The sequence below is a fragment of the Bombina bombina genome, chromosome 4, assembly GCF_027579735.1.
Source record: "Bombina bombina isolate aBomBom1 chromosome 4, aBomBom1.pri, whole genome shotgun sequence".
Taxonomy (NCBI): Eukaryota; Metazoa; Chordata; class Amphibia; order Anura; family Bombinatoridae; genus Bombina; species Bombina bombina.
Genome location: NC_069502.1, coordinates 327,265,401 through 327,288,908, shown reverse-complemented (window position 1 = coordinate 327,288,908; position 23,508 = coordinate 327,265,401). Strand labels below are relative to the sequence as shown.

Below are 23,508 nucleotides of genomic sequence, written 5' to 3'. Positions count from 1 at the left end.
CTGCTTAGAAATCCAGCAGCAGATTGTATTGTCAACAATGACACAAATTGAATAACAGCTTTTGGTAAAAGCTATTTTAAAAATGCAATGAAGAAGATTTAATATCTATACACTCAACCAAAACCACACTTATTTATATCACAACACTTATTTCAAAGATCAATATTTCTATTTATCTTCAGTATTTTTAAGTGAATTTCTTCACATGCTGAATTGAGTTGGATTCTGTGTGAACTTACTTTTTACTTGCTTCACAGACATCTGTAATGTTAGAGAAGAGGTGATGGTTTTCTGTTTTGGTCATGGTGGAACTGAGCTGTTTGGAATTCTTAAACATCCGGATCAAAATTTCCAAGCTGAGCAGATATGAATGTTCAGAGGATATTACTTCAAACATTGCCTGTGGGGAAGTGTAAAAGATAAATCTGCAAATGATTTTAAACACTGTAAAATAATAAAGGTTACGTATTGATGTAATATATTAACCAACAAGATTCTGTGCATGTATACCATAAGAGCTATTCTAAAAGTAATGGTAAATCCTAGCATTTGTGAAACACTAGGATTTACCATTGGAACAAATAAAAAGGGACTTTGTAGTGTTTGCCGCACTGAGCTGCTCAGGCAGCTTACGGCAGAACGCTATTTGCCTGAGAGGTGACATTTCTACCTCTTAGCCAATAGCCATGTGGGAAATCCGGCTTGGCGCCATCTGGCGCCAGATTTCCCACACGGCTATTGGCTAAGAGGTGGAAACGTCACCTCTCAGGCTAATAGCGTTCTGCTATTCAGTGCAGCGAACGCTGAAAACAAATAAAGGAGCTTTCAGCATAAAGTATTTTAAACTTCATGACTGTAAGTCCCCTTTATTTGTTCCAATAGTAAATCCTAGATTTTCACCATATCAGTAACTACAAAAATATACAATAAATTGTCACACTTTTATTACGGGAGTAACTATCTAGCAAGATAAATAATTGCCATTCTTATCAACCATCACTTAGAAGAGGAGACTCTAAACTTTCACAAGTTTTCAAGTATGTATTGGCCGAAAAAAATAAAAAATGTTCGTCTTACTTTTGTAGACTTGTTGTCTATAGCAGGGGTTCTTCAAACTATGGGTTGGAACCCATTACTTGGTTGTAACACCATGTTTACTGGGTCAAGACTTGTCTGTGTGTTGTGTAATATGAGAGTGTGTGACTGTGTAATACGAGTGTGTGTATGTATGAGAGTGTGTGTGGTGTGTATGTTTTATGAGAGGGTGTGGTGTGTTTGTTGTATGAGAGTGTATTGTATGAGAGAGTGTGTGTTTTATTACCTTCTACAACACTTTCAAGTTTAGTTATAATCAGGAATGCACAAATTTTACTCACTTTTCAAAAAAACAAACAAACAAAAAAAACATAATTTATGCTTACCTGATAAATTCCTTTCTTCTGTAGTGTGATCAGTCCACGGGTCATCATTACTTCTGGGATATTACTCCTCCCCAACAGGAAGTGCAAGAGGATTCACCCAGCAGAGCTGCATATAGCTCCTCCCCTCTACGTCACTCCCAGTCATTCGACCAAGGACCAACGAGAAAGGAAAAGCCAAGGGTGAAGTGGTGACTGGAGTATAAATTAAAAAATATTTACCTGCCTTAAAAACAGGGCGGGCCGTGGACTGATCACACTACAGAAGAAAGGAATTTATCAGGTAAGCATAAATTATGTTTTCTTCTGTTAAGTGTGATCAGTCCACGGGTCATCATTACTTCTGTGATACCAATACCAAAGCAAAAGTACACGGATGACGGGAGGGATAGGCAGGCTCTTTATACAGAAGGAACCACTGCCTGAAGAACCTTTCTCCCAAAAATAGCCTCCGATGAAGCAAAAGTGTCAAATTTGTAAAATTTGGAAAAAGTATGAAGCGAAGACCAAGTTGCAGCCTTGCAAATCTGCTCAACAGAGGCCTCATTCTTGAAGGCCCAAGTGGAAGCCACAGCTCTAGTAGAATGAGCTGTAATTCTTTCAGGAGGCTGCTGTCCAGCAGTCTCATAAGCTAAACGAATTATGCTACGAAGCCAAAAAGAAAGAGAGGTAGCAGAAGCTTTTTGACCTCTCCTCTGCCCAGAGTAAACGACAAACAGAGAAGACGTTTGTCGAAATTCCTTAGTTGCCTGTAAGTAAAATTTTAGAGCACGGACTACATCCAGGTTGTGCAGTAGACGTTCCTTCTTCGAAGAAGGATTTGGGCACAAAGAAGGAACAACAATCTCTTGATTGATATTCCTGTTAGTAACTACCTTAGGTAAGAACCCAGGTTTAGTACGCAGAACTACCTTATCCGAATGAAAAATCAAATAAGGAGAATCACAATGTAAGGCTGATAATTCAGAGACTCTTCGAGCCGAGGAAATAGCCATTAAAAATAGAACTTTCCAAGATAACAACTTTATATCAATGGAATGAAGGGGTTCAAACGGAACGCCCTGTAAAACATTAAGAACCAGGTTTAAACTCCATGGTGGAGCAACAGTTTTAAACACAGGCTTAATCCTGGCCAAAGCCTGACAAAAAGCCTGGACGTCAGGAACTTCTGACAGACGTTTGTGTAACAGAATGGACAGAGCCGAGATCTGTCCCTTTAATGAACTAGCAGATAAACCCTTTTCTAAACCTTCTTGTAGAAAAGACAATATCCTAGGAATCCTAACCTTACTCCAAGAGTAACCTTTGGATTCACACCAATATAGGTATTTACGCCATATCTTATGGTAAATCTTTCTGGTAACAGGTTTCCTATCCTGTATTAAGGTATCAATAACTGACTCAGAAAACCCACGTCTTGATAAAATCAAGCGTTCAATTTCCAAGCAGTCAGCTTCAGAGAAGTTAGATTTTGATGTTTGAAGGGACCCTGTATCAGAAGGTCCTGTTTCAGAGGTAGAGACCAAGGTGGACAGGATGACATGTCCACCAGGTCTGCATACCAAGTCCTGCGTGGCCACGCAGGTGCTATTAGAATCACTGATGCTCTCTCTTGTTTGATTCTGGCAATCAATCGAGGAAGCATCGGGAAGGGTGGAAACACGTAAGCCATCCTGAAGTCCCAAGGTGCTGTCAGGGCATCTATCAGGACTGCTCCTGGATCCCTGGATCTGGACCCGTAACGAGGAAGCTTGGCGTTCTGTCGAGACGCCATGAGATCTATCTCTGGTTTGCCCCAACGTTGAAGTATTTGGGCAAAGACCTCCGGATGGAGTTCCCACTCCCCCGGATGAAAAGTCTGACGACTTAAGAAATCCGCCTCCCAGTTCTCCACTCCCGGGATGTGGATTGCTGACAGGTGGCAAGAGTGAGACTCTGCCCAGCGAATTATCTTTGATACTTCCATCATAGCTAGGGAGCTTCTTGTCCCTCCCTGATGGTTGATGTAAGCTACAGTCGTGATGTTGTCCGACTGAAACCTGATGAACCCCCGAGTTGTCAACTGGGGCCAAGCCAGGAGGGCATTGAGAACTGCTCTCAATTCCAGAATGTTTATTGGCAGGAGACTCTCCTCCTGACTCCATTGTCCCTGAGCCTTCAGAGAATTCCAGACGGCACCCCAACCTAGAAGGCTGGCGTCTGTTGTTACAATTGTCCAGTCTGGTCTGCTGAATGGCATCCCCCTGGACAGATGTGGCCGAGAAAGCCACCATAGAAGAGAATTTCTGGTCTCTTGATCCAGATTCAGAGAAGGGGATAAGTCTGAGTAATCCCCATTCCACTGACTTAGCATGCACAGTTGCAGTGGTCTGAGGTGTAAGCGTGCAAAGGGTACTATGTCCATTGCCGCTACCATTAAGCCGATTACCTCCATGCATTGAGCCACTGACGGGTGTTGAATGGAATGAAGGGTGCGGCAAGCACTTTGAAGTCTTGTTAGCCTGTCCTCTGTCAGGTAAATCTTCATTTCTACAGAATCTATAAGAGTCCCCAGGAAGGGAACTCTTGTGAGTGGAACGAGTGAACTTTTCTTTTCGTTCACCTTCCATCCATGTGACCTTAGAAATGCCAGTACTAACTCTGTATGAGACTTGGCAGTTTGAAAGCTTGAAGCTTGTATCAGAATGTCGTCTAGGTATGGAGCTACCGAGATTCCCCGCGGTCTTAGTACCGCCAGAAGAGCACCCAGAACCTTTGTGAAGATTCTTGGAGCTGTAGCCAATCCGAATGGAAGAGCCACAAACTGGTAATGCCTTTCTAGGAAGGCAAACCTTAGGTACCGGTAATGATCTTTGTGAATCGGTATGTGAAGGTAAGCATCTTTTAAATCTACAGTGGTCATGTACTGACCCTCTTGGATCATAGGTAAAATTGTCCGAATAGTCTCCATCTTGAACGATGGAACTCTTAGGAATTTGTTTAGGATCTTTAAGTCCAGGATTGGTCTGAAAGTTCCCTCTTTTTTGGGAACCACAAACAGATTTGAGTAAAACCCCTGTCCCTGTTCCGATCGTGGAACTGGATGGATTACTCCCATTAACAAGAGCTCTTGTACGCAGCGTAGAAACGCCTCTTTCTTTGTCTGGATTGTTGACAACCTTGACAGATGAAATCTCTCTCTTGGAGGAGAGTATTTGAAGTCCAGAAGGTATCCCTGAGATATTATCTCTAGCGCCCAGGGATCCTGGACATCTCTTGCCCAAGCCTGGGCGAAGAGAGAAAGTCTGCCCCCCACTAGATCCGATCCCGGATCGGGGGCCCTCAATTCATGCTGTTTTAGGGGCAGCAGCAGGTTTCCTGGTCTGCTTGCCCTTGTTCCAGGACTGGTTAGGTTTCCAGCCTTGTCTGTAGCGAGCAACAGCTCCTTCCTGTTTTGGTGCAGAGGAAGTTGATGCTGCTCCTGCTTTGAAATTACGAAAGGAACGAAAATTAGACTGTCTAGCCTTAGCTTTGGCTTTGTCCTGAGGCAGGGCATGGCCTTTACCTCCTGTAATGTCAGCGATAATCTCTTTCAACCCGGGCCCGAATAAGGTCTGTCCTTTGAAAGGTATATTAAGCAATTTAGACTTAGAAGTAACATCAGCTGACCAGGATTTTAGCCACAGCGCCCTGCGTGCCTGAATGGCGAATCCTGAATTCTTCGCCGTAAGTTTAGTAAGATGTACTACGGCCTCCGAAATGAATGAATTAGCTAGTTTAAGGACTCTAAGCCTGTCCGTAATGTCGTCCAGAGTAGCTGAACTAATGTTCTCTTCCAGAGACTCAATCCAGAATGCCGCTGCAGCCGTGATCGGCGCAATGTATGCAAGGGGTTGCAATATAAAACCTTGTTGAACAAACATTTTCTTAAGGTAACCCTCTAATTTTTTATCCATTGGATCTGAAAAAGCACAGCTATCCTCCACCGGGATAGTGGTACGCTTAGCTAAAGTAGAAACTGCTCCCTCCACCTTAGGGACCGTTTGCCATAAGTCCCGTGTGGTGGCGTCTATTGGAAACATTTTTCTAAATATCGGAGGGGGTGAGAACGGCACACCGGGTCTATCCCACTCCTTAGTAACAATTTCAGTAAGTCTCTTAGGTATAGGAAAAACCTCAGTACTCGCCGGTACCGCAAAATATTTATCCAACCTACACATTTTCTCTGGTATTGCAACTGTGTTACAATCATTCAGAGCCGCTAACACCTCCCCTAGTAATACACGGAGGTTTTCCAGTTTAAATTTAAAATTTGAGATATCTGAATCCAGTCTGTTTGAAACAGAACCGTCACCCACAGAATGAAGTTCTCCGTCCTCATGTTCTGCCACCTGTGACGCAGTGTCTGACATGGCCCTAATATTATCAGCGCACTCTGTTCTCACCCCAGAGTGATCACGCTTACCTCTTAGTTCTGGTAATTTAGCCAAAACTTCAGTCATAACAGTAGCCATATCCTGTAATGTGATTTGTAATGGCCGCCCAGATGTACTCGGCGCTACAATATCACGCACTTCCCGAGCGGGAGATGCAGGTACTGACACGTGAGGCGAGTTAGTCGGCATAACTCTCCCCTCGTTGTTTGGTGAAATTTGTTCAATTTGTACAGATTGACTTTTATTTAAAGTAGCATCAATACAGTTAGTACATAAATTTCTATTGGGCTCCACTTTGGCATTGCAACAAATGACACAGGTATCATCCTCTGAATCAGACATGTTTAACACACTAGCAAATAAACTTGCAACTTGGAAATACAATTCAATTAGAATAATATTAAAACGTACTGTGCCTTTAAGAAGCACAGAAGATCTATGACAGTTGAAAATTAATAAATTGAAACAGTTATAGCCTCAATCCTTGTAAACAACACAACTTTAGCAAAGGTTTAATCCCATTAGCAAAGATAACAAATTCTGAAAGCAGGAAACAAATTACAGAATAAACGTTTTTTATCTCAGTCAAACTATAATTCTCACAGCTCTGCTGAGAGAAATTACCTCCCTCAAAATAAGTTTTGAAGACCCCTGAGCTCTGTAGAGATGAACCGGATCATGCAGGGAATACAATGAGTTGCTGACTGAAATATTTGATGCAGTAAAAGCGCCAAAAAAACGGCCCCTCCCCCTCACACACAGCAGTGAGGGAGAACAGAAACTATCAGAAAAACAGATTAAGCAACTGCCAAGTGGAAAAATAGTGCCCAAACATTTATTCACTCAGTACCTCAGTAAATGAAAACGATTTTACATTCCAGCAAAAACGTTAAACATAATCTCTAGTTATTAAACAGCTTTATGTATTTCTTACAGTGTAATTCTAGTGAAGTACCATTCCCCAGAATACTGAAGTGTAAAGTATACATACATGACATTATATCGGTATGGCAGGATTTTCTCATCAATTCCATTGTCAGAAAATAAAAACTGCTACATACCTCTATGCAGATTCATCTGCCCGCTGTCCCCTGATCTGAAGTTTACCTCACTCCTCAGATGGCCGAGAAACAGCAATATGATCTTAACTACTCCGGCTAAAATCATAACAAAAACTCTGGTAGATTCTTCTTCAAACTCTGCCAGAGAGATAATAACACACTCCGGTGCTATTTTAAAATAACAAACTTTTGATTGAAGATATAAAACTAAGTATAATCACCATAGTCCTCTCACACATCCTATCTAGTCGTTGGGTGCAAGAGAATGACTGGGAGTGACGTAGAGGGGAGGAGCTATATGCAGCTCTGCTGGGTGAATCCTCTTGCACTTCCTGTTGGGGAGGAGTAATATCCCAGAAGTAATGATGACCCGTGGACTGATCACACTTAACAGAAGAAAACAGCTATTTTGTTTGTATATTACTTCAGAAATTTTCAGACCAAGCATAAAAATAGGGTCACAAAAGGTATGTGGTATCATGGTACTGGGTCTTGGGAAGAAGTTTGAAGAACCCTGGTCTATAGGATTAATTATTCACCGTATTATTGTGGAGGCCACACTAACACTCATCTGTAAAAGGAACCCACTCTCTTTCAAATAAAGGTTATATGTGGTGTATAGATTCAATTTCGTGTGAGACACAGATTCATCAGCCTGTTCTAATAAAATAATTGACATTGATCATAAAATGACCAGGTGACCCCCTCATGTAAAAAAACACATTCTCTTCTTTACAATTACGCATCACATGGGTATAATAATAATAATAATAAGTATTGGGCTTTTTTTTTTTTTTTTTATATATTATTTTTATTTAAGTTTATCATAAAACTTTAACAATAAGACAAAAAAGAAAACCATTACAAAGTTCCTACACAAGAGTAGGTAATTGTTACAATATGATGCAAAACATATTACTTAAAGTCTTTCTGAATTGTCCCGTGCTTAAAATTCTCTTCACAGTATCGCTGTGGTAGTGGTAGGCTCATGGAATCTAGGATGATGTATGTGGTATAAAAGCCTTCCAACTTTCGGTTAAGGGAGGACTCCAGAAATCTAGTTCTTTCTATTTCTAGTATGAATTCTAAATCTTATCAATTGTCTTATGGAAATTAAACTGAGATTACATAGAGGGAAAAGAGAAAGAAAAGAGAAAGAAGATAAGAAATAAGAAGAGAATAAGAGCATAGGTCAGTCAAAAAAGTTTGAGAATGTTTTCCTCATTAATCCTACATGTTTACACGTGGGCTTGCTTGAATAACTTATTTTCTATACCTAAATGATTCCCACAGAAACATCATATCCTGGTGTAATGAAAGCTGATCTAGTTTGAGGTGATAGAATCTTTCTAATAGCAAGTTTCTGTTGACTAATTCTATCCATTCTAGTGTGGTAGGCACTACTGCCGTTTTCCATTTTCTTGGTATTATCTGGTTAGCTGCATTTAGCAAGATGTGGTATAGATGTAGTCTTATTTTACATGTGATTGCTGGCTGTTGTCTCAGCATTATAATTTCTGGGCTAGGTGTTAATTGGGTATTTAATATTTTGTTGATATTTGAGAAAATATCAGACCAATAAGGTTTAATATGATCGCAACTCCACCAAATATGGGATAAATGACCTTCCTCCGAACATCCCCTCCAGCATGAACCTGAGGCTTGTGAATATATATATTTGATTCTGGCTGGTGTTAGATACCACCGCATCATTAATTTAATATTGGTTTCATTTGCCTGGGCGGAATGACCGGAGTGTAGAAGGGTAGAAAATCTGTGTAACCATGTTTTTGCTGGGGTAGTTTGTTGCAACTCGTTATCCCATCTTTTAGTGTATGTAGGGAGTCCCTGAAAGGTGTGTGTTAAGATAATCTTATATATTTTGGAGATGACTCCTTTTGTCTCGTCCTTAGTTATACACATTTGTTCAAATACTGTAGGAGATCTGGTTAGATCTTTTCTATATTTATGTGACATTATGTAGTGCCTCGTCTGGTGTATGCGGAGCCATGAAGATAGGAACGGGTGTTCTATTAAGTCAAGCTGGGACTTATCTTTGATAAATTTATCCGCATCTGTGATAGTATACATGGGTATGAGTGTTTTTGGAAGCTTGAGAGAGTTATGATCTGTGATTTTACCAGGTTTGAATTCCGGATTGTTTAATAGTGTTGTAAGGGGTGAGTATCTAGAGGAAATTTTATTTGGTACCCTACAAATATGTCTCCAATCAGCCCAGGTCTCATTGGAGATTGAAGATGTTGAGATAGTGTATCTATTAAAGTATGCAGGGTTCCAGCTCGCAGTGTTTAGGTCGTGGTTAAAGGAAAGGTCAGTTTCTATTTTCACCCAACTTTTATAGTTAGATGCATCAAATCGGAACCACTCCTGAATTCTCTGCAAAGATATGGAAAGTTTATAAGATGGGAGATGTGGAACGCCTAAGCCTCCTTCTGTTGGGTGTTTAAAGAGAGTATTGCGGTTAATCCGCGGAGGCCTACGACTCCAAATATATTCATTTATTATCCTTTGCATGTGAGCTAAGTCTTTTTGTATGTTTGGAATAGGGACTGTCTGTAGGATGTATAACACTTTTGGAAGTAAGATCATTTTTGTTGCTTGTATTCTACCTGTCCACGATATGTTTTTAGGAAGCCAATGAGATGTTAGAGTTAAAAGTTCTGTGGTTAGGTTTCCATAATTGTATTTACGTAGATCTGATATAACTGGGGTAATGTGGATACCAAGGTATTTTAGATATTTTGTCTGTTGTTTTAAGGGGCATGTAGATTTAAGGTTGGAAAGGGTGTGAGTAGATAAGTTTATAGGGAGATATTCTGATTTGGACATGTTTACCAAAAAATTTGATACTGTCCCAAATTTTGTCAGTTCATTAGTCACTTGTTGGAGGGATATTTTGGGGTTTGTGAGTGTCAGGAGAATGTCGTCTGCGAATATGGCTAGTTTATGTGTCTGATTGGCAATAGAAATTCCTTGAATTTGGTTATTCAATCGTATTTTGATAGCTAGGGGTTCTAGGGATAAAACAAAAAGAAGTGGTGACAGTGGGCAGCCTTGTCTGGATCCGTTTCGGATTTCAAAAGGTTCCGAAAGGGCTCCATTAATTCTGACCTGAGCTGTGGGGTTGGAATATAGAGCAAAGATTTTTTGAATGAAGGAGTCTGGGAAGTGGAAATGTTGTAGGGTCGTCCGTAGGTATGTCCAGTCCAGTCGGTCAAAAGCTTTCTCAGCATCTGTCGAAACGAAAACAGTCGGGGTTTTGGTCTGCGTGATATACTCCAATAAATTTAAGACTTTAACCGTATTATCCTTTGCCTCTCTACGTGGGACGAATCCCACCTGGTCCTGATGGATTATAGAGGGGAGAATTTGATTAATACGGGCCGCTAGAATTTTCGCATACAATTTGAGGTCTAGATTTAACAAAGAGATTGGTCGAAAATGTGCGGGGGTGTTTGACGGTTTACCCGGTTTAGCTATAACTGAAATGTTAGCTTGTAACATGGTGTCAGGAAATGGGTGTTTTTCTGGTATGGAATTAAATAGGGATGTTAAGTGTGGTACTAGTAGTGAAGCAAAAGTTTTATAATACAGCCCTGTGAATCCATCAGGGCCCGGGGCCTTGTTTTGTTTTATTTGTTTTATTGCCTCTAGTACTTCCGTTGGCTGAATAGGTCTGTCTAGTTGGGTGCGTTGGTCCTGATCTAACTTGGGGATGGGTAGGTTATCCAGATATTGATTACAGTGCAATGTATGATTTTGAGGGTCTCTGAGTGGGAATAGATTATAAAGTTTATGGTAAAAGTTTTTGAACTCTTTAGCTATCGATTTTGTGTCTTCTAATTGTGTACCTGTTGTCTTTTTTAAGGCGTGAATATAAGTTTTCTGCTGTTGTTTTTTTAATGCTCTAGCTAAGAGTCTACCTGATTTATTACCTTCCCTATAAAAGTTTTGCTGAATATGGAGGAGTTGTTTTTGTGATTTGATATGTAAGAGATGGTTCATTTTTTCTCTTTTGGATTGCAATTGGCTTAGGATGTTGGCGTCAGAGGGGTGAGATTTGTGTTTGTAGTCTAAGTCTGCTATTTCTGTGGCTAAAAGATTTATTTCCTCGCGATTTTTCCTTTTGATTTGGGCGGCAGTTTTGATAAACTCGCCTCTTATAGTACACTTGTGAGCTTCCCAAAGGGTGGCCATACTAACATCTGGTGTCTTATTTATAGAGAAGTATGAGCTTATATGTTCTGAGAATAACTTCTTCTGCTTTGTATCTAGTAATAATGAGTCCTCCAGTCTCCACTGGAAGGCTCTTAAAGGTGCTGTTGGCCATTTTATAGTGCAAACTACTAAGGAGTGATCTGACCATGTTGTATGGTGGATGAAAGAATGTATAGTGTGGGATAGTACTAGATGATCAACTAAAATATAATCTAGTCTAGAATAATTACGGTTGGGATGGGAGAAGAAGGTGAAATCTATTTTTTGTGGGTTGAAGTATCTCCATGTATCATGTAGGCCAAGAAGCTTGAATTTTCCCCATATATTATGAAGGTTTGGGATTTTGGCTCTAGTGGTAGGATTTGAGCAATCAACTGTGGGGTCTAGGGGGAGGTTCAGATCCCCTGATAATATCAGGGATCCCTTTGCTTCTTTAAGGAGTAAATCTACAACAGAGGTTAAGAATCTATCTTGATGGGAATTTGGGGTGTAGATATTCATTATTGTTACTGGTTTCCCATATAGGAGGCCCTTTAGACATAAGTATCTGCCTTCCTTGTCCCCTATGGCATGTGTCTTAACAAAGGGGATAGATTTGTGGATTAAAATGCTAACCCCGTTGATTTTTTTGTGCGGGTTAGTGCTGTGGAAATGCAAAGGGTAGTGTGTAGAAAAATATTTGGGGACATTTTTCCCTTTGAAGTGGGTCTCCTGTAACATTAGAATGTGTCCTCCCTTTTTTTGAAAGTCTAATATGGCCATTCTTCTTTTGTTTGGGCAATTGAGTCCCTTGGCATTTTGCGTGAAAATGTTTAAGTTTTGTGGTGTGTGACTAGTCATAATGGAAAATAGATAGTGGTAGATCTAAGAAGCAATAACACATTCGTATATTAATTAGTTTGTATTTAACGGCCTATGCTCTAGAAGAAGACAGTAAAGTAGAGGGAAGAGAGAAAAAGAAAGAAAAAGGCAAATAAGAAAAATATTAAAACATAATATTTTTAACACAGATTTAAATTTAAACAACATATTTCTGTCCTAGGGAGAAAGATCTCCCGACTAGGTGAAAACAACAAAAAACAAAGTCAACATCAGTTAACTGTTAACAATTAACCTTTAAGACTCTTTCTATATATTTTTTTTTTCTTTTTTTTTTATATTAGCAACTCTATGGGCCTGAGGGCCACATGTATACCGGAAAGTAGATAATACTTGCAGTAAGAAGTCTCTGTCGGCCGCAGCCTAAAAGTGTTCTTGTGTGCAGCAAGAAGTTGTCATCCTTTATCCCCAGGTGATGAAGAAGCAGGTTGTGTAGATTTACGGGGTTTCTTTTGAGAGACCTGGTTCCACTCTTTTCTTTGTGGTAGGGGAGTTGGTTTACTTGGGCTTGCGCGTCTGTCTTGAGATGTGGCATTTTCTTCCACTTGAGGGGTTGGTATATCTAACTCTTTGCAGATATCTGGAATGTCTCTGGTAGATGAGCAGGTGATACGTCTTCCTTTCCATAGAATTAGCAGGTGAAAGGGGAATCCCCACCTGTATAGGATGTTTTGTTTCCTCAATAACTGTGTTAGCGGTTTGAGTTCCCTTCTTTTTGTGAGAGTTCTCTGAGACAAATCAGTAAACATTTGTATATCTATGTTTTCATACTTAATGGGTTGTTGTTCTCTCGCCAGTTTCATTAATTCTTCCTTTTCTTGAAAGTTTGTGATACGAACTATAATATCTCTTGGTGCTTGTCCAGCCAGAGGTTTGGGGCGTAAAGCTCTGTGAGCTCTGTCTATAGAGATTTTGGAGAGGTTTTCCTCTTTTTTTAATGCGCTAAAGAAATCTTGAAGATATTGTTCAATATCTGGTGGGAGGATAGTTTCAGGGATGCCTCGCAACCTGATATTATGTCGCCTGCTGCGATTTTCAACATTGTCTATCTTGTCTTCTAGTTCAGAGATAGTTATGTCTTGTTTCTGAATGGTGTCCTGGAGGTCTGAGATAGCTTCTGAGTGGATGTCTTGGCTGTTTTCGAGTGATTCTACTCTGTGACCTATGTCAGAGATGTCTTTTTTGAGGTCTGAGATTTCCTCCTTGATGCATTGCTTGACTTGTGATATAAGAGAGGAAAAGTCTTTTTTAGATGGGATTGTTTTAAAAAGAGCTGTGGGAATGGTGATGTTTTCTGACATATGGTCACTATCAGATTCAGATGAGCTGTGGTCAGACCTTGGGTCTGGAATGGATTCTTCTGTTGGAGTTAAGTTTTTAGCCTCAGATGCTTTAAAAAAGCTGCTGACTGAGTGTGCAGATGTCTTTAGTGTTTTGGCAGTTTTGCCTGGTTTATTTATTTTTTTGGGAGACATAGTTGCGTGGCTATTGTTTCTTCAACCACACTGTTTCTTTAATAAGCTGGCAGGAAGGCTATTGTTGATTGGGGGAGTTTTTGCTGCTATTTGCAGTCGCTTATTAAAAGGCTTCAGATCCAAAGTTTTGGCCACCTGAGCAGTGTATTATATTGTAGTGTATAAAAGTCCCAGATCTAAAATCCCAAGTATGAGGGAATGAACAAGCGCTTGTGTGATTGAAGGCTGGCTATTAGGCTTTGAACTCTGTTTGGCAAGCGATATCTTAGTCACTGTTGTGGGTAAAGGGTTTATTCTCTCGATTATGGCTACTTCAATATTAATTGCCTCAGTGTCTTTATGTAATTTGGCACTCTTACCCTTTAGTTAGGTGTCCCCTTCTGCTGCAGCGTTAACGCCGTTTACAAATGGAAGTGCGCATCTGAAATCCAGCTCAGGCTGCGGCCCGTGTCGGCTCCTATTTTCCGGTGCGGCTCACTCCGGGTTACATCTGACCGGTATGCAGGTGAGTTTGTTTGTTTCTTGAGGGGTATCTCTCTGATAGCCCTGCGGTGAAGGTGGCTCCGGTCACCGGTGATTTCTGGTTAGGCTCCAGCCGGATCTTAACACGCCGTTTACAATTGTATGTGCGCAGCTGAACTCCAGCTAAGGCTGCGGCCCGTGTCGACCCCTATTTTCCGGTGCGGCTCACTCCGGGTTACATCTGACCGGTATGCAGGTGAGTTTGCTTGTTGCTTGAGGGGTATCTCTCTGATAGCCCCACGGTGACAGTGGCTCCGGTCTCCGGTGATTTCTGGTTAGGCTTCAGCCAGGTCTATGATGTGATGCTTACATGCACACAGCGTGCGCATTATAAATCGGGCAGTCTCTTGCAGCTGTCGGCTTAAAGTATAATCATTCCGGTACCTGATCTTAACTGTTTACATGACCAGTAATGTTTGGTCCTAAAGTGCAGGGTGGCTAGTGCCAGTTACATTTTCACCTAGTTGGGGCCTAAGAGCTCTGTCAGACAGCAGCCATCTCCTAGGCTGGCTAACTCCGCCCCCAAGTATTGGGCTTTTTACTGCTTATACCCAGGAATCATGCTGCAGATGTGTAAGAGATGGGAGATGCCCTTTGCTCCCATGATTTTAGATTGCATAGTAAAATGCAATAGAGAAAAAAGTTTTTGCCCCAGACATATTCTAAATCTTTCTTACTCACATAAAACCCTGAGTAAGGCCAAAAGCAGGATGCATAAGTAAAATAATTTAGCTGACAAGGCCAACTGGCTCCAACATTAAAGTGATGGTAAACTCTCCCCTTTTTAAAATCAGATCTGGAATGTAAGCGCGATTTTAGATGGAGTTTAATTCATTAGCTGTAATGAAGATGCAGTATAACATGCTTTTTAATATAGATATGAAATTCAAATACTGCATGCTCCTCCGCCCACTTCAAAAGTAACATTTTCTGTGAGCTAACAGATTGAATTGTTGTCCAATCAGCGCTCTCCCCATATGGCACTTTTGTTGTAGCTAGAGCATTGATTGGAGAGTAATTCAATCATTTAGCTGACAGGAAAATTGACTTTTGAAGTGGGCGGCGTAACGTGGGGTATTTGAATTTCATATCTATATTAATAACTAAGTTATAGCGCATCTTTATTGCACATGATGAATAAAACTCCTTCTAAAATAGCGCTTACATTCCAGATCCGATTTTAAAAAAGGGGAGAGTTTACCATCACTTTAAGGTCAATTAGTGCTGCCAGTAAGCACAGCAGGATTGCAGAATAGAGCATATGTTTCTGGCAATAAATGAGTTTCCATATTATTGTGCATTCAACAGCACTCATGTGATCAAAAACATAAATTATGCTTACCTGATCTTTTCTTCAGATGGAAAGAGTCCACAGCTGCATTCATTACTTTTGGGAATTCAGAACCTGGCCACCAGGAAGAGGCAAAGACACCCCAGCCAAAGGCTTAAATACTCCTCCCACTTCCCTCATCCCCCAGTCATTCTGCCGAGAATCAAGGCACAGTAGAAAAAATATCAGGGTGAAAAGGTGCCAGAAGAACAAAAATTACAGCCTCCCCAAAGAAAAATTCGAGCGGGGAGCTGTGGACTCTTTGCATCTGAAGAAAATAAAATTATCAGGTAAGCATAATTTATGTTTTTCTTCATAAATGGAAAGAGTCCACAGCTGCATTCATTACTTTTGGGAAAACGATAACCAAGCTATAGAGGACACTGAATGCTAAAACAGGAGGGTACAAAAGCCGGCCCATTCTGAGGGCACCAGGCCTGAAACCACAACGCAACAAAAATCCTGCTTCGCCCGAAGCCAAGAAAACATTTGAAAAGGAAAAAAAAAAGGCCCAAAGGACACTGATCCGCAGATAGTCCACAAGCCTTGCTAGAAACAGCAGAACAGACCAAACTGAGCCAACACTTCTCCAGGAGACACCATCGCCTCAAGGTCGGTCTTCAATCAGACCCCCTTACAAGAGAAAAAGGAGGACAACATCCGAAAACTCCTAAAGGGAAGAGGACATGGAGGAACAAGCAAGGATTCCCGGGAAGACCCTAAACAGGGTGTAATCAGATCCAAAAAATGGAAAACCCCAAAAAGTGAGGCAAGCTCATACAGACCCTAAGAGTTCCTGAAAACAAGGGAAGGCAACGCCCAAACCCTAAACAGTACAGAACCACAAGGTTGATACCGGAAATTAGAACAGAGAAGAAAATTCTCAGAAAAACAGGGGAACAGAAAAGGACCCCAAACAAAGGGAGGAAAGGGATGGTCTCAGACACCCCAACAGAGCTTGGGTGCCATCCAAAACACTTTATGTCAGTCTCAATACAGCACCTACAACAGGTACTCCCAAGAAGAACCTCATAGATATAGGCCTAACAGAGACTGCAACCACAGATGGAACAGAATCCCAGAAAAGGTGAACTGCTCTCCTTACAGGATAAATCCCTGTTGCAACCACCTGCACACAGGACAGGACCACCACACTCCAGAGTGAGGAAAACTCCCACCTCTTAGAAAGGCAAAACAACCCCCCCAATGGACGAGTACAGACAAATAATCAGCGCACACACTCACAAGGCCAAATCCCTAATTTGAGTCAAATGAAACCCATTCAGGCACCACTAATGAATACAAAAAGGAAACTCCACAAGAAGGGAAGCACATACCGTTCCAGAACAAGGCAGGTCATGAGGAGCTGAAGTACACAGCACTCCTGGCTAAGCTGCTAGTAGCTAAACTGGTGAGACTATAAGTTATAGTCTATGTTCCCTGGAGAAATGGAGCTCTCGAACCATCCACAGGATCATATAAATCCAGAAAAATACCAGATAAGGCCATGAAGAAAAAGTGCCCACACACAGCGGGATCAAGCTTGCGAACCATGGGGCTAACCACCAAAATAGACCAGCTGGCTTAGGCCCAGAAGATCCAGACAAACGATGGCCAGAGTCCCAGAATTTTTTAGACAATCAATACCCCAGGGAACACCATAGCCCATCTGAATAGAAACAGACTACACAAGGGATAAGAATAACCCGTAAAAAGGGTCTAAAGATAAATCCCAACCCAAAGGGAAGAGAACACCCCCTATAAAGGTCTAACTCCAAAGGAGCTAGGGCCCGACAGAGCCGCTGTAATGATACGTGATGTGTATTAGAACAAGTGGTGTATAAAGTTCTTGTACCTAGTATCCACTATTGTAGGACCACTCAGCCTCACACCTAACCTTGGATTCACACAGATCTAACTTATAGGAATCCGGTTTTGCTCATTGAACTGAGGGTCACTACTGCAGGGTACAGAGTGAAAACGGAGCTGTCACGCAACCAAATGTAAGATAGGGAAATATCATTAGATAAAGATGATAGAGATGTATCTAATGTTAGGTAATACTATCTCAAAAGGTTATAAAATGAATGTACATATGATAGAAAAATGCTACAATATATGGTAGGCAGGTTGTATATATAAGAGACTCACACACTCAGTATGCAATTACTTAAGTGCAGCATAGGCATAGAATATAAACCCCAAGTATATGTGATTTGCCAGACTAATAATGTATATAGGGGTTAATTGAGCACTAGCGCAAAATGAGATTGTTGAAGTTTATATCAAATCATAGTATAAAGTTTGTCAAATGAACACACAGTATGTAGCTGCAACACTTGAGGAGTTAGTAATAAACAGATAGTTAATTTGGAATATGCAGATATCATTAATATGGAAGTCTGATGAAATAATGAGCATAAACAGTCAATTTGGTTAGATGAAATGCAAACAGTAAGCGAGTCAATGAATTCAGAGATCCATAGAAGCATGTAATGAGATATGGCAGGTGATGAAGTTATTCACTTATGGAGGCAGCAAACAGTCATTTAGCGTAATGGAGATGAAATAACAAACATGAAAGTCAATATAGTATCCAGCAAAGAAAGAAAGAGTATACAGACCAATTCCAAGATGTACTCCAGGAACAGCGTGGATGCAAATGCTGTTAATACTGTTACCCTGGAAGGAGAGAGTGAGAGAGCGCGGTACAGGCGCTGCAGGAACGCTGAAGTGCCGGGTGTGATGTCACACACACCCGGAGTAACGAAAGTAAGGAAACTGCAGCAAAACTTTTAGTTCCGTTTTGAATCCGGTAACTGCAGAAGCCGATTCTGATGTTCTAGTAGAGAAGGCTGAGATGACAATACTTCAGCAAAGATTCACAAGGTGAAGGTAAGTAATCCCCTATTTCAGAGGAAAGGGCTAGGTGTCTCAGAGAACAGTCACGTATAGTAACAGGATCAAATTACCAAGCAGGGAGCTTAGAGAGGAGGGGCCTTAAATAGGGTACTAGGTGTAAGATTTAAAGGGACAAGCCTATGTTGAACAAATCCGTGATAGCCGCTAAGATTCTAAGCCAAACAGGCCCCAGGGGAAACATCGGGGACAAAGTCACCTGAAGAGCGAGATAAAGGCTAGTCTCCATAATCTCCTCAGAGTACAAAACCAGAGGACTACATCCAAGCAAAAGAATGCATAGCATCCCAAACCCCGGAACCCCTAGAAGGAACCAGGATAAAGAAACCACATAGCCTATAATTCCTAATAAGGAACGACTAACCCTCAGAGTAGGAAAAGATCGCAAGGTCAACCTCTAAGGAGAAACAGACAAAGTCCAGAGATCTTGACCAGAAAGAAGAGTCCTCAAAAAGGAACAAGTCCAAAAGGAAAATTCCAATAGCCTTAAAAGGGCAAGACCGCACATAACGGCAGCAATGAGGCCCTAACACCTCCAAACTTCAACCCACGCAGGGAGGGAAACACTCAAATCCCGACGATACTAGGTGTAAGATTTAAAGGGACAAGCCTATGTTGAACAAATCCGTGACAGCCGCTAAGATTCTAAGCCAAACAGGCCCCAGGGGAAACATCGGGGACAAAGTCACCTGAAGAGCAAGATAAAGGCTAGTCTCCATAATCTCCTCAGAGTACAAAACCAGAGGACTACATCAAAGCAAAAGAATGCATAGCATCCCAAACCCCGGAACCCCTAGAAGGAACCAGGATAAAGAAACCACATAGCCTATAATTCCTAATAAGGAACGACTAACCCTCAGAGTAGGAAAAGATTGCAAGGTCAACCTCTAAGGAGAAACAGACAAAGTCCAGAGATCTTGACCAGAAAGAAGAGTCCTCAAAAAGGAACAAGTCCAAAAGGAAAATTCCAATAGCCTTAAAAGGGCAAGACCGCACATAACGGCAGCAATGAGGCCCTAACACCTCCAAACTTCAACCCACGCAGGGAGGGAAACACTCAAATCCCGACGATATCAGAACCAACAGAGCGTGACACACTAGAACTCCACAGAGTCCCAAATGACCAGCTCAAGGGTTGCTGAGTAACCAGCTGGCTGAACCATATCCCCCGGACCCACAGGTCCTTTTAGAATGCTTAGAAGACACTTGTAAAACAAGCTAAGAAAAACACAAAATAATAAAGCAATCACTCAGAGCCTTAACAAGACCAGCCAGGTAGAACAGGTGCCACGAGAGTGAAAGAGCTGAACCCAATCAGAACCAGTCTGAACCAGAGCTCTTACTATTAAGGCCGCAATATTCGCCCTCAGGGATGGAGAAATAAAACAACAGACAACACATAGGACTAAAACATGTCCCCAGAAAAACTTCCACAGAAGTAACAGTGCAATATAGAAATCACGAGTATCGATCCCAGAAGGAAAACTCCCGAAGGAATATGAAATCAAACATGAGCTTTGAAATCAAATAAAAGTCACCCTAACTGGATTAAATAAAAGAAAAGGCAACCCGTAGGTTTTTGCCTAAAAGGAACAGACACACCCGCAGGACCAGCCTAACGGAACCCTGCTCAACCAACCTCGATTGGAAAGGATACTCAATAACCAGACTATAAGAAGATTACTTCATCCCCTTATATTTAATTCTGTGAGCTATTCGAAGTAGAAGACTGAGAACTCCTACATCCATTAAGGATGGGAACGTCCAACAACGTCAAAATGTTCCGTAACAGAACACGAAGGCACGCCAGTCTATAACGAAAAGCACAGCACACTTCCACTGGAGCCTCAGGAACAGTCGCTCCCCAGGAGAGTTGACTGGACACGAACATAATCTTAAGCAGACATCTGGAAGCTGCAGCTGCACCATCGCCATCAAGATTTGAATACGGAAATGTGCCGCAACCTCCAGAGGGAACAAACCCCCATCCAGGGAAGAATAAGCATAATCTGGGTCACCTGCACGTGTAGCAACAGTAAGTGGTAGGGGACTTGCCACTTGAGTAAGCACACCCAGAGGCAGATGGCTCAGCGGCCCCTAGATTCCATGATCCTGAGGAATTGAGCCCTCTAGCATGGCATATGGAACATAACTGACTGTCATGTGTCATCTGGGCCAATTCATATTCACTACAATAAGTAGAATCTGAATCAGAGACCACTTCAATCTCAACATCAGAATCCTTCATAACTGGGATATAAATACAAAAAATGGACCAAATTTGAAAAAAATCTAAGCGGCACCTTACACCCACAATAGCTGGGGCACTCACCACCTCCTATGCACCAGACACAAGCGGACCAGAATTTCTCAGTCGCCACATGGTCAGGATTGCGGAATGGGAGAGTTAAAAATGTGACCACGCCCGGTCACAAGGTAAGCCGTACAGTCCAGAAAAAGTACGCCCAACCGCAAAGGCTGCATCACTTCCAAGGCCGTTATGTTCCACAAAATTATAAGCCTAAGTAACACTACACATAAGCAGGTCGAATCACATTACAAACATGATTAAAAACTACCCTGCTCATATAACCCCCCTTAGGAGATATTAACCCTTGATTCCAAGATACAAAAGGAGCCTCACTGAGACCCTGATTACTCTAGTTGATCCCGCAAGGTGGTACTCTATCGGGAAAACATTTGTAATACAAACCAATCATGCGAAAAGAAAAATGAAACGATCTTACCGGAATCTACGCCGTGGAACGGGAACACGGCCCTTCAAGTGTGACAGATAGTAGCCTCGCCTCTGTCATGGACTTGAGAGAAGAAAGCAGGCAGCAAAACTTGTCAACGCCGATTGCTTATGGAGTTGTTAAAAATTAGTCGGGATGGTTTCGCAGAAAGACTCTCCCTGCATCTCCGGACTCTAAACTTTCATCCCATCTCCAGTCCCATGCCAAAGCTTACTACCCTCCATAAGAGACAAATCATACATTTCTGACACTTCTCTGCCAACCTTCTGGGACCAAAGGCAAAGAATGACTGGGGGATGAGGGAAGTGGGAGTAGTATTTAAGCCTTTGGCTGGGGTGTCTTTGCCTCGTCCTGGTGGCCAGGTTCTGAATTCCCAAAAGTAATGAATGCAGCTGTGGACTCTTTCCATTTATGAGGAAAAAATAACATGTATTAAATGTACATATCATTTATTTAAAATATCATGAAAGTAGTCCATTGATTGTACATAATATGTAAAAATGCATATATTCTTGCAAAAAATAGATAGCATGGTATTTCCTGGAATGCTTAAGCAGCCATCAGTGGCTGTATCAGCGTTCTAGAAAAGAAAAAAGAACTTTGTTAAGGAACTGGGCCCATGGTGGGGGAGAGTAGGGAAAGCTAGAGCAAGAAAAACATGCTGGTAAGCCCTTAACAAAGAATGACAATTCAAGCATAACTTAAAGGGACATGGCAGTTGAGAAATGACATGTTCTAATTTGTTAATTAATTTTGCACCACTCACTGTGGAGTTCCATGTGTTTAACCACTACCAAATGGTAAAGGTCCATTCAAGAGCAGCAAACTGCTGAGCTGAACAAAGCCAGTGATTGGAGGGGGTGCAACTGCTGCTGCTGCTAATTGGCCAAAAATACTCTACAGCTTCTGAGTGGGACTTTATCTTTGTGTTCAACTCCTTTCCTGGGGGGCTGAAAATAGAGTTTCACAGTAAATAGTGCAAAAATAACATGCATGTTATATGTTCAATACAACATCCTTAAACAAAAAAATATAAATGGCCAACCAACTCTAACATGGTTTGTGCAAATACCTCTTGTCTTTTTCTTTCCTCCTGGCCAATCGTCTGTGATAATCCATTCTTTCTCACCTAGAACATGACAGCTAGAAATTAATGTGTTATCACTCTGTTTGATAACATTAAATCATAACCTTCTAATCGTTAAATAATAAAGAACTGTTATCCATGTTATTATTATTAATATCGGTTATTTGTAGAGCGCCAACAGATTCCGCAGCGCTATATGATAAGCCAAAGAAGCAAGCAAACATATACAAAACAGAAAATATAAAAAATATGAGCTCTTTCAATAAATATTATTCTATAATAAGTATGGACATATTGGCAGTTTTGTGGAATATCTTGTAGTTTTAACAATAAATGGTAATAATAATAATAATTACAATAATAACAAAAGCACTTTTCAATATAACAAAGTTCAAGATTTTGTTCAGCAATAAAAAACATCTGCAAAATATGTTGGAGGGTGCTACTTAATATATGAATATGGTCTATAATAGAAAAGAGCAACTGGTCCACTACATCTACTCTTGCCAGTTGAAGGTTTGCCGGCAAATGCATGTTAATCTTCTCCTTAAGTTGTGCTGCTGGGCACAGAAACTGGTGCCACATCTTTTGCTTTTTCCGTTAGGCTATCCAACTCTAAAACATAATATAAACATGGTAAGAGCTTCTTGTAACCAGGGAAGATGTGTTTTAAGGATAGATAAGGAACGACTCAGCCTCTACTGGATCTTTTTAAAGAGGTGTGAATGCCTGTGGGTGAAAGGGGAACCAGTTAAACAGTCACGTTGAGTTGTAAACTTCATTTAAAAAAAAAAAAAAAAAAAAAAATCAACTTTATAAATTGCTTAAAGCCAGAAGGCTAAATAAACAAAGTATTCAGTTCCATAACAAATGGGAAAAAGCTTTAAAAGAAGAGTGTGGGTCATGCACCCAACAAAGTAAGCAATCACAGTACCATATGGAGAAGCAAGCAAAGATCTGGTGGTGGTTAATTTTGTAGTTTAAGATCTATGTCTTAAATATGATTTTTAAAGCGTATGCTGAACCAGTAACTACACAGTGATGCCAACTTTAAATACCTGTCTTTTTCTCTTGGGCATTTCTAATTTGATTTTCCAGCTTCTCAACTGTGATGTTATTCTCAAACCTACCCCAATAGCCAATATGTATGTTATAAGAATAGTTAGAGTATTCTAAGGGAATGTTAAATGTTAAGGACATGAAACTTCTTGGCACAATTACAATAGCATGGTTACTATTGCGCCTGTTGCTCTCTTCAAAGTTGTTCTTTTATTTTAACACCTTACAGGTGAGGGATGGTCAAGTGGTGCACACTCACAGATTAGGAACATTGCTGGGTTTTTGACAACTGTATTAAACTATTCCGGCTTGTGCACATAATACAAAGTTAAAATAGTAGCATAGAAG

The 23,508-nt window shown here is 41.0% G+C and overlaps 1 protein-coding gene across 2 annotated transcripts in view; it reads right to left on the bottom strand.

The window, feature by feature from the left end:
- The window catches only part of ARHGEF26 (Rho guanine nucleotide exchange factor 26), a 232,098-nt gene that overhangs the window by 151,048 nt on the left and 57,542 nt on the right, over positions 1-23,508 (bottom strand). For both annotated transcript variants that reach the window (XM_053710064.1, XM_053710065.1), the window contains exons 5-6: positions 22,087-22,143; positions 240-400 (exon numbers count right to left, since the gene is read on the bottom strand). In XM_053710064.1, coding sequence (XP_053566039.1) covers positions 240-400; positions 22,087-22,143 — 218 coding nt within the window. The remainder of the gene's footprint in view (positions 1-239; positions 401-22,086; positions 22,144-23,508) is intronic.